This window comes from Maylandia zebra, linkage group LG7 (genome assembly GCF_041146795.1).
Source record: "Maylandia zebra isolate NMK-2024a linkage group LG7, Mzebra_GT3a, whole genome shotgun sequence".
NCBI lineage: Eukaryota > Metazoa > Chordata > Actinopteri > Cichliformes > Cichlidae > Maylandia > Maylandia zebra.
The window spans coordinates 5,927,142-5,939,269 of NC_135173.1; the positions used below are offsets into that span (position 1 = coordinate 5,927,142).

Below are 12,128 nucleotides of genomic sequence, written 5' to 3' on the forward strand. Positions count from 1 at the left end.
GTCCTGCATTTACCATCAAACCTGGGGTTGGGGGTCCGTTTGTTTGCGGAGCTGCTGGGTCAGCTGTTGCCCAATATGAGGCTGATCTGAGCTTTTCATGCAAGACTTCAAAATATTTAACTTGCCTTTAAATTACTCGTATTCATACTATTCTACCTGCTCACAACCACTAGCATTTTAATATGTAACTATCACTGGTTTCATAAGTGGTCTGTGTTAAGAGCAGTTTTCTTACAGAAAGCAGTTCTACAAACCAGTGGAGGAAATTATAGTTCATTATTTTGGCCTTTGGTGTACAGACTAGAGCACCAATCTTCAAGTTGGTACACTCTGAACCACCGCTACCTTTTGGTTGTGCAACACAGAAAATCGTTGAATAATATCAATTATGCAAGCCACATGAATGACATGACTAAAAAGAGATGACCTATTAAATCAATTTATTTGTACTGATTTACATCTTTACATAAAAGAGCAAGTTGCCTATGGTTAAACTGAGGAAAAAAAACAAAACAAAATCTATAATACAATTCAAAGTGCATTTAGTAAAAGGCTAAATTCAAGAAAAAAAAAAACTTTACACAAGTTAAAGTTTTGATTAGTACATTTGTTTACTTTTGTACCTCTTAACACCCAGTTTTATTCACAAATTTTTAACTTATGTTTACTTTAACCTTCTCAGCAGGACTGAGAATGGACAGCATGGGAAAAAAGAAAATAAATCAGATACAATGGAGAAATTCCTTTACGATCCAGTAATGTATGCCAAGCCTGCCACCTACCTTAGACACTCTACAGAGTGAAACAAAAAAATGTACATGATTGACTGGTTAAAGCAGTCAACGGGTATAACAAGCAGCCGCCACACACTGAAAGAACCTCTCTCTCTCACACACACACACACACCCTCCATAAGGAGACATACAAATGGAAAATAATGTAGTAATAGTAGTGTGTGCAAGTGGGATAAGAGCTCAAATTAAAGCTGAATGTCTGACCCAAACAAATCGGTTCAGGTTAATGGATATAACTTCATGGCTACTGAAACATGAACAGAAATCCTGAGGATGAACCCTTCCCTTCCTGTAAAGTACTCCTGTGTATTTACAGACATATCTTTTCATTACAAAAGGGAGTGATCATATGGGCTCTCTACAAAGCTCTTCACTTTTAGCCCCTACCATCTGTACTTAAGCCCCTACCATCTGTACCTACTAGCCAAATCATGTGTTATGGCAAAGAAATTGCCAACAGAACCTGTAAGCTTTAGGCCAAATTTAATGTCATGACAGTGTTTTTTGCTTTTAATATTTGGTCATAAAAATAACCCTCTCATGTTTAGGTCATGTCCTTACACAATGACCTCAAAGGAGTGTTTGGTTAGTTTAAAATCTAAACTGTCTAGCTACAACTATGGCTGCAATTTACCATTCAAATATGTATTTTGTCTTTGTTGGTGCTGTTCAAATTTCTATCAGAATAAATTCAATATAAGACTATAAAATAGAGCAGCTGGTTGATATACAAGATGATAGAAGAGAGTAAGAGAGCATGAAGATATGAATGTTTCTAGGTAGTAAGCGTGGGTCAGTAGAGGTCACTAAGCCCAGCAGTCTTGCGGGCTTTTTGCATAAGAGCACGAAGCTGGAACTGCTTCCTGGACAGAAGACGTACATGCTATAAACAGGAAAAAAAAAAAAAAAGAGGCAGATAGGTTAAAGTGTCTGTATACTTGTTTCTGCTTATATGTGCTAGCAGCTATCTAGATCTGGTTACCTTGAGAAAAACTTCCAGGTCTATGACACCCCTGCGGAGGGCTTCGCCCAGGTAGAAGATTGTGTCTTCAATTGCATTCTCTTCAGCGTACAGGTTCAGGATCTGTTTGTACAATGGCGCTGTGGGCACAATGACGTCATCAATGTCATTATTCTCCGACTGGTTTTCCATTTTCTCCAAGGCCTCGCTCAGCTCCTCGTCTTTTCTCTTCAGCAGATCGATGTTCCTGTCAACTTCAGTCTAGTGGAAACATCGTGATGATTGCACATATTTAGCAAATCTCAAAAATGACTGCTGTAACAGTTATCTGTGGTGAATAGAGAACAAAACAAACAGAAAGATTTAACACTGAAAGTATGATCATCTCTCACCACTTCCTGGTCCAGTCTTGAGATCATCTCTTCCAGTTTCTGATGTCCTTTCTTCAGGTCCTCTTCTGTTCGCTTCAGGGCATCCAACTCTGCCTGAGCTCTGTCCATCTCCTCCTTCATTCTCCAGCGAAGCTTGTCACTCACTGCAGAAATTAGAGATGCCCGGATGGTGTCCTCGCCAATGGTGCCATCTCTGTTTGGGCCTTAAGAGGAAGAGATTATAATAAGTCATCTGAGACAGTGAACAGGAGAGCCAGATGGAAAAAAAGATACTACTACAACTTAAACCATAATCTCACCCAAATATAATTATATTTGATTTTGTTAAGTCTCTTTTACACATACCATGTCCTATGTAAAAGGGCCTTTACTGTAAATTGACAAAAGCTAATCATCTTCAGATAACTGTAAAAATGATAATTTAAATCATAATTCTGTGGAGGCTTTTCTTCCACAGAGAAACTGTGCCACCCTAAGGTGAGGATGTTTGACTAAACCATAACAGACATTTTTTTCAGGTTCTTGGTGGAGGCAAGAGGAAAATGCACAGATTTCTGTCAAATATGGTAACATGGACTTGTGGCCTTTACTATATACACAGACCAACTCTACCAGCGCACATAGTCACTCCCTAAAGCTCACTATGAGCCAAGAAAAACTCTCCACTATTCATCCTTGCATTGCAGTTATTCAGTTCAAACAATTCACACTACATTTAAAATATTTTCAACAGTATTTATAGGCACAGCAAGGCATCACCACAGAGAAATCTGACAACAAGGTTTATATACAAACAAAAGGGTCCAAAAGGGTGTTTTCCAGAATGATGGAAAATGAATGAAGTATTCACATGATTTTCCCAGTTAAGCCATTTATTGGCCTCCAGTTTTAGTTTCAGTTTAACACCCATTGGCCAATCTATGATTTATGTTCTGGTTGTAGCACTATCCACAGTGACAACAATATTGTAGGATGGTGGTGAAAAAAGCAACAGAAGGAAAATTACATCTTAACAAATTCATACTTTTATTGAAAAACAAATTCCATGTAGGCAACCTTACTAAGCATTACAGCTGGTATTTTGGACTGTATTGTAAAACAATTTACATGTTTATTTATTAGTGTTTTATACTAGCTACACAAGACAGTTCAAGGACTGGCAAATTCCAGATTATATAGCAGTAAATATACTGGCAAATGTCTGCAGAGTCAAGACCACCTTGTGTACAGTCTGGAGTCAGCGCCACAAATGTCAGAGTTAATTCACCCACTAGGTGACCCCATTTCTTCTCCTTTACCGTTCCAAACCTAAATATAGACCTGTGTGCTTCTGAAGTTTAAGTTGTGGGGGGCAAAAAGAAGCTTTCCCTTTCCGTTCAGGGCCATCCCACCCTTTGGCCTTTAATAGACCCCACTCTAGTTACACTAATGACCTTTCACTGGTGACTTGGTACGCTACTGAAGTTATTCAGAGGGTGAGAGAGTCGAAGTCAAAAGGTCAAGTGTCTCAGTATGGATTAACTAAAGATCATAAAGTTTTATCAAGGGTGAATAACGTTTTTTGCTGAGAATTAAAACTGTTCTACATTAATATTTCAAAGATACCTGGAAGTAGAAAACATATGCACCCAGATGCTGGATGTAATACTTACCCACTGTGGAAACTGGAGTCTGGGTGGGGTAGTGTGCCGGTCCAGCAGTGGCTGGGTAAGAGTTCCCCCCTGGGTACTGATAACTTGGGTAGCCTCTGAAAATAGTTAGATGATTGTCAAGCTAATGCTTTACATTTTCTATTCTGAAACATTTCAAGACCGTATTTGCAAAATTCAGCTGTACATGTAACAGAGCCAGTGCTGCAGTGTCTTGATAATAAAAGTCAGTGAATACTCCACCATCAAACATATTGAATTTGTTGTGTCACACATATAAGTGTTAGCTGTAGGCAGCAAATAAAAGGGCTTGGGAGAAATCTTACCCAGAGTTAGGATTTGGACCATATGGTGACACTGCAGGCATGCCAGGCATGTAGGAAGCTGCAGCAGAGAGAGAGAGACAAAAAACGAGATCTCAGGACACAAAGGTCAAAGGTTTCATTGATTTTTTTGGGACTGCTCACAGGCACACAGAAGAGACAGAGATAAAGTATCAGTTTCAGTATTGTGTTGCCATAGTATGTGAGCTCCATCTGTTGCCCAAGGAAGTAAATGCACCATTAAAAAAAAAACAAAAAAAACCTAATTTCTAACACTTTGGGAAAAAAAATTCACAGACTACTGTGTACAAGAAATGTATGTCACTCACAATTTGGGGGTCCGGCTGCTTGAAAGGCTTGGTAAGGAGCTTGTGTGGTCGGACGAGAAAACACAGGGGGCTCCTCCCCGAACACCACAATCATCACCTGAATCAGACCATACAGGTCTGATTGAGGCTATAAAACAGTGAGACACATTTTATTAACCAAATTGCCAGGCAAGTTAAGAATGCAAATGATATCTCGAGCCACAAAGGCACTTTTTTTGTCCTATAATCCAGCATACCAAAATGTTGCCTTTTTCTCCATCTAGTAAATTCTTTGAGCTACATTTTTGTGTGCAGAAACTCTAGTTGTCACACTACATGCTTTTAATACCTTAAAACATGTTTTTAAACATGGATTAAAAGAATTACTACTTACATGTTTCCATTCATGTAGATACGGCAGGTAAATCTTTCCATTAGCATCTATGTGCTTGCCAGTTTTGATCATCATAGCGCTGGTAGGTTTGACAAAACATATAGGTGGGTTGTAGGGATATGTGTCCAGGAGCCACAAACACACTGGGATGTTGTACACATTACCTACAGAAATCAAATACACAGTGTTATAATATAGCTATTGTCCAAAACCTTAATGTCCTCACTCCTCCCTTAATATTTAACAAACTCCATATTCTATTATCAAGAACATATTAAGTGAAACACATTTTATGTATCTTTGTACATCAAATACACATTTAAAAAAAATCACAAAGTCTGATATTCAAGCAAGATTAAAAAAAAACTGCTTTCTGTCCACATCCACAAGGTGAGAAAGTTTAGGTTTGGCATTTGTCCTGAGATAATGGTGTAAAAAGGAAAAAAAAGGTGCAGTTAATCCAGTAAGTCAGAGTGACCACATCGGATAGAAAAAAAGTAGTCTAGTAGACATTATAAATAGTAGTAAAAAAAAAAAAAACTTCACTTAATTATGCTTGAAATTTTCAAAAATATATATAAAGTTATTAATTTATTGGAAAACCTCTTTTTAGAGAGCAAAGAAACATCCATTACCTCTGTAGCTCACAGGAACAGTTCCTGTCAAGCTCATCAGATCTCTTGTGGAGCCATCATTAAATACTGAAATACAAGCAGATGCATGCCATTACACAACATACAAGTGAAACCAAGCAGTTAAAAACAGGAGATAAATATTACTTAATTTACCATAAGCATCCATGACTGGCTTCAAATCCTTGTACTGGGAGATCACATTGGTTATTTCACGAACAGTCAGGTCTCTGTATTTGTATTGCTGGGCAACAAGTAGAGGAGACAAAATTAATATTTTTACTTTTTTTTTTTTTTTTAATATTTTGTTTACCAAGCTGCTATTCAAAATTCAGTGCCATACAAACTGAGAGTGATCATTTGTATTGACTGATTGATTTTATTTCACTCCAAAACATATCACAGACTAAAAACATATATCACTTAATTACCAGAATAATGACTAAAAAAATACAACTAAAAATAAAAGTCAACTTATTTGATAGGTATTTTGCACTGTCAGTTGAGCTAATGTTAACTGAATTATATTTCACTGACAGGCCACGTTTGTTTGTTTTTTTTACTATCAGAAATAATACTTTCACTCTTCAACAAATGAAGTGCAAGCTTACTGTTCTTCTAACCGCGGGATAACAGATTCTTATTACTGAGCTAAGCTCAATATCCTTAGGATTTTTACACAAACTACAAGAGCTGGATAAGAATCACGTACATAAAGGAAATGTTCAAAAGACAAATCTGAAACAGTAATAGACCTGTAACAGATCCTTGTGGTACACCACAGATAAAATTTCCAAGGGGTGACATTGAAGAACCATTATTTAATTCTACATACTGTAAACAGGATTTGAAACACCTTACAGATTAAATTTACTGCCTCTTTACATTTGCTTATAAATTAGAATAATCCAATTAAAAAGCCTTGTGAACGTAAATTAGTACAATACCAGTATGGATACAATTATCCATATTAAACTCATTTTTATCAGAGAAGTGTTTAAGACCAGTGTCAATAGAGTCCCTTGGTCTGGCAACCGATTGAGAGTCATTAGCTTTTTCCCACCGATGCATCACAAACCTGGTAATAAACAATTCTCTAAAGTATTCTGAACACGACTGGCAATATAAATACAGGTCTACGGTAACCTCCAAAACCGTGGTCTCATTTTTTTAACCAAAGTAACTTCAATTAATAATATGTGCAACTGTGTGTTCTATGGTTACACAGTTATGCCTCAATCTAATTTAGTACAATATATTTTACCAAAACAATATTTAAGATACTTTATTATCTTAAATTTGGCGAAAATTGACAGTCTATTAAACAAAACCGTACCAGGAAATGTTAAACTGGCTTCTAACGTTAGCCAGTGTCAAACAGGACGCTATGAGCTAATTTGCTATCGTTTTTCAACAGTCAACACTCAAGCTCAAACTTACCTTTAGCATTTTCTTCAGGTTACTTTCGTTGACTACTGCCATGTTCCTCAGGTGTTTATTTTCACTTTTCTTATTAATAAGTTAAGCGTCTTAACAGCTGACTTTTATGACAGCTAAAGTGACAGCGAATGCAAGCTAAAGCTGGCTAGCGGAGCTCCGGTAAATGCAAGGCTAACGTTAGCCCTAGCTCGGGCGGACTCAAACAAGGGCGTGATTCAGCTACTACGAGAAATCTTCCAGTCTTGTAAACGGGAACTGTATCTGTGTTCCACGCGAATACTCAAAAAACAACTCATAAATCGACAAAATAGCTAACGAGTAATTGTAAAAAGGAGCTTGAAAACAAAAATCCGATGGTCAACAAAAGGAATTTCCGGCAGTTCTCTTTAGTGCTTCCGGTCCCTGTGTGACGTGATGTGATTAACACGTCAATGTAAGATCCCCAAATTCTACGATAGCCCGTGATATAAATCTGTAAATGTACACATCAAATGAATTAATAATTACATCTTATTTAATGTTTACTGTTTTTACTTCCGTGAGATGCACACAAACAGAATACTTGAATTCTGATGATACTATATTTCTTCCATACACTTGACTACCGTGGGAAGGAAGAACTCCCTTTTTACAAAAAGTGACCCAAAGCATGACATGTTCAGGGAGGGGCACTCATCTGCCACAACAGGACTCGGGGTGAGGCAATAGAGAAGAAACAAAAGGGGAGCATAGCAGACAAGGACAAAACAAACATTATGGAAGAGAATATACAAAAATTATTCACATGTTGCAGTGGCATCCAAATGCATTAGGAGTGAAGGAAGCCTGCTCTACCCCTAATTATAAGCGTTATCAAGTTTTAAATCTAATTTTAAAACTAGAGAGTATCTGTCTCCTGAATCCAAAGGAGCTGTTTCCACAAGAGAGAGAGCTGCAGGCTCTTCCTGCCATTCAACTATTGGATACTCTAGAAACCATGAGTAAGTCTTCATTCCAAGAGTTTAGTGCTCTACTGGGATAATATTGGGATAATATGATATGAGATTTTTAAGAGCTCATATTAAATATTAAATATCTCATATTAAAGTAAAATTGAGACAGGCATGGTGTTGGCAGGATCACACTTTAGGGCTGTTTTGCTGCCAGTGGTATTTACAAATTCTTCTACTTTTACCTCAAATTATGATGATGATTGAAACTTAAACACAATTCCATATTCCAACAGGGCAATGATCCAAACCATACATCAAAACTGGCTTTGAAATGAGTAAAGCACACTAAATGGCCTGTATTTGTATAGCGTTTTTACTAGTCCCCACTAGGGACCCCAAAGCGCTTTACACACCCAGTCACACACTGGTGGAGGCAAGCTACAGTTGTAGCCTGGGGCAGACTGACAGAAGCAAGGCTGCCATATCGCACCATCGGCCCTTCTGGTAGGTGAAGTGTCTTGCCAAAGGACACAACAACCAAGACTGTCCGAGCCGGGGCTCGAACCAGCAACCTTCCAATTACAAGGCAAACTCCCAACTCTTGAGCCATGATCGCCACTAACAGCAAGCTTCTGGAAAGGCCTTCCCAAAGTCACAATTATGGATTATGTTTAAAAGTCTGGGCCATGCCAGCAAGCCAACCAGTTTAAAGGAATTGGTCAAATATTCAGCCACAGGTATGCCAGAAGCTTACTGATGCTAAAGAGTCTATTCAAGGTACAACTTCAGGACAGCATGGCGCAATCACTGTCCACTTAACATCGATGGATCCTCTGTGGAGGTTGTCAAGATCACCAAATTCAAGAAGGCCCAACAGCGTCTCTACTTCCTGCAGAAGCTGAGAAAAGCCTATCTCCCTCCATCCATTCTCACCATGTTCTACAGAGAGCCTATCAAGAGCATCCTGAGTAGCTGCATCACTGTCTGGTATGCAAACTGCACCGTACCGGATTGCAATACCCTACAACAGATCGTGACAGCACCTGAGAAGATCACTGAAGCCTCTTTTCCCTCCAGACACTTATAGCACCTGCTCTGTCCACAGAGCCAACAGCATTGTGGAGGACCCCACACACCCCTCACACACACTCTTCACCCTGCTGCCTTCTGGCAAGAGGTACCAGAGCATTCGGGCTCTCACTACCACTACCACTCTGTACTGTACCACTGTACATGGTTGGAAATGACAATAAAAGCCACTTGACTTAACTTAGGACATTTAAACAAATATCAGTGGAAATATATGCGTATATGTGAGCCTGTATGTATACTTTTGCTCCGGTATGGATTAGAGAAAATTCAAAATAAATTCAAATGTGTTCATGTGTGTTTAAGCTTAAAAAAAATGCAAAGCCTCTAATTCCCATGATTCCCATGATGAGTGTATAGAAACTTCTGACCACAACTTTATGTGGTATCCCAAAATCATACTTATAGTCATCAATCACACATTTAGCCATCATTTATATTCTTTAGCAGGACAAGGAAGACATAGGCTATATATATTCAGCCATTTATAGTTGCTATATTAAATATTATGGGCAAAAATCAAATGTTTTGTTAGTGAACTACAATTCCATGAGAGTTATTTCAACAATAACAAGCAATGCAGGTTTAACATAGCTATTTATTTTCAATAACAGAATAAATCAGTCAGTTTTTACAAAAGATTATATTTCAGTCAGAGTCTTCCGGGTATGTGTTTACACTGATGAAAAAAGCTTATACCTATATTCTATTGACAGAGGTAGTTTTTTTCTATTTTATATCAGTTTATAAAATAAGACAGGCTTTTATAAAATGACAGAGGACCACACCCATCTAAAGTCCAAACAGCCCAGAAAATATTGATGCAGTTGAGCAACATCTTTATGAGGCACTTGTAAAGCAATGAAGGTGGTTAAAATGTTTATTGCTACCACACAAAATCAAATGAAAGGGTGCTAATTTGTGATGAAAATCATTTGAAATATAAAAATACAGCATGCTTTTTCATATCTGAAGACTTCACTATTTAACACACAGTCAATAGATACCATATCCACAATATGGGGGGAAAACCTGACAAAAACATTTCTCTCACAAACTGTTGCCAAATTGCACAAAATACTAACAATTAGTTTCATTTTCTTGCTGAAAAGGTTGCCCGTCTTCTCTTGTTAAAGACAGATATAAACTTCCATCTGTATCTGTAAATACTTCTGGTTGTCTGTGGAACTGCAGCCAACCTGAACAAATAGAATAAATATCGTTAATCAAATAATGATCATGTCTGACATTCTGACAAGTGAAAGGTATTTTCAAACTCAATCAGGCGGCTCCTCGATTATTGGCTCCATCTTATCAGGACACAGATGTTGTTTTTGACAGCATAGAGGCTTCTTTCGTGCTTGTGTGTGCTACTTACAAGAGGCTTGCTCAGGCTCTGCAGAAGGCTTCATACACACAGGAGGAAATTCTCCAAACACGGCAACCATCACCTGAACAAGGCTCATTAGGTCACACTCCCCCTAATAATAGAAGGAAAGGGTCACTTTCATGCGCTCTGGCTGTAGAGTTATGCAGCCACATTGTGTCAGTGCCAGCAAAATCAACCCCTAATCAACCCCACATGCAGCTTTGTCGAAAACAAATATTGCTTCAATTCTCACATTCTTCCACTCTCGCAGGTAAGGCAGCATGACTTCACCATTGCTGGAGATATACTTTCCGCTGAGGATCATCATCTGTTGTGTGGGTCTGATATAGCAGATGGGAGCAGTTTGGGGGTAGGTTTCCTCAATCCACAGGCAAATAGGAATGTTATATGTTATATCTTGTATAATGGCAAAGAGAAAGATATCAAAATCAGAGAGATTCTTAACCTTTCATATTTTTTGTTTGAAGTTATTCTGTTATGAAAGAGAACAAAATGGAATGCGAATGTTATTACTATTAATCGTGGCAGGAATGGTTCCGGTTAAGCTCATCAAGTTCTTTGTAGTTCCATCATTGTAAACTGTACAAAACACAGCAAAGGCAGTTACTGTTACAATGCAACGTTCCTTTTTCCACCGAGTTTACAAAGTTCGGCAGCATTGGACTGTGAACCTTACCATATTTATCCATTACGGGCACAAGGTTTCTGAAGTAAGTTAATGCCACGTTTATTTCATGAGCCACACACTTCCGAAGATATATCTTCAAAACATAAAATAACAAAAATTAAAAGGAGAATAGACAAAAAACAAACAAACACTGGAGAAATCTGTACATGAAACTACAGCCGCTGATCCAGCGATAAATGAAACATTCCTTACCTTAGGAAGCATTTTCTTAATCGTATCTTCGCTGTATGGCATGATTAAAGTTTCTCTGAGAAGAAAATGCCACCTTTTTTTTTCAATCAGTAACACTCTGTATGACTGTGTCAGACCTGTGAATGTCTGCCTGTCATGGCTTTTCGAGAACCTCTTATCTTTTATGACCCTTGAAAGCCAGGAAGAGAGAGTATGCAAATCTTCCGTGCTGAAAACCAATAAGTACTCTACATGGCTTAAAGAAGAGGCATAAAAACATGAAGTGACTTGCATCATGGGTCACTGTTAGATCAATCTGCTAGCATGTGTCTTGCTTTCTGCTTCCTGATTTAGTGATGACACTAACTTATCACTGTCAAATAAATCATTTCATTCATACCATATGGGTGACTCTGTGGCACTAATATAAATAACAGTCAACTCCAGTAGTGACAGAATAGAAATAAGTTCCAAATGCTCTGCTTTATAGGGAGTGCAGAATTATTAGGCAAGTTGTATTTTTGAGGAATAATTTTATTATTGAACAACAACCATGTTCTCAATGAACCCAAAAAACTCATTAATATCAAAGCTGAATGTTTTTGGAAGTAGTTTTTAGTTTGTTTTTAGTTTTAGCTATTTTAGGGGGGTATCTGTGTGTGCAGGTGACTATTACTGTGCATAATTATTAGGCAACTTAACAAAAAACAAATATATACCCATTTCAATTATTTATTTTTACCAGTGAAACCAATATAACATCTCCACATTCACAAATATACATTTCTGACATTCAAAAACAAAACAAAAACAAATCAGCGACCAATATAGCCACCTTTCTTTGCAAGGACACTCAAAAGCCTGCCATCCATGGATTCTGTCAGTGTTTTGATCTGTTCACCATCAACATTGCGTGCAGCAGCAACCACAGCCTCCCAGACACTGTTCAGAGAGGTGTACTGTTT

The 12,128-nt window shown here is 37.9% G+C and overlaps 1 protein-coding gene across 1 annotated transcript; it reads right to left on the reverse strand.

Annotated features, from left to right (window-relative positions):
* Window positions 1–423: 423 nt before the first annotated feature.
* tsg101a (tumor susceptibility 101a) lies at window positions 424–7,298 on the reverse strand. Its single transcript, XM_004563390.4, has 10 exons — window positions 6,894–7,298; window positions 5,610–5,697; window positions 5,457–5,522; window positions 4,822–4,985; window positions 4,449–4,575; window positions 4,123–4,180; window positions 3,800–3,894; window positions 2,148–2,350; window positions 1,777–2,016; window positions 424–1,677 (listed from the first exon to the last, which is right to left on the reverse strand). The coding sequence occupies exons 1-10, from the start codon at window positions 6,933–6,935 to the stop codon at window positions 1,588–1,590; spliced, it is 1,173 nt and encodes a 390-aa protein (XP_004563447.1). The 5' UTR covers window positions 6,936–7,298; the 3' UTR covers window positions 424–1,587.
* Window positions 7,299–12,128: the final 4,830 nt, after the last annotated feature.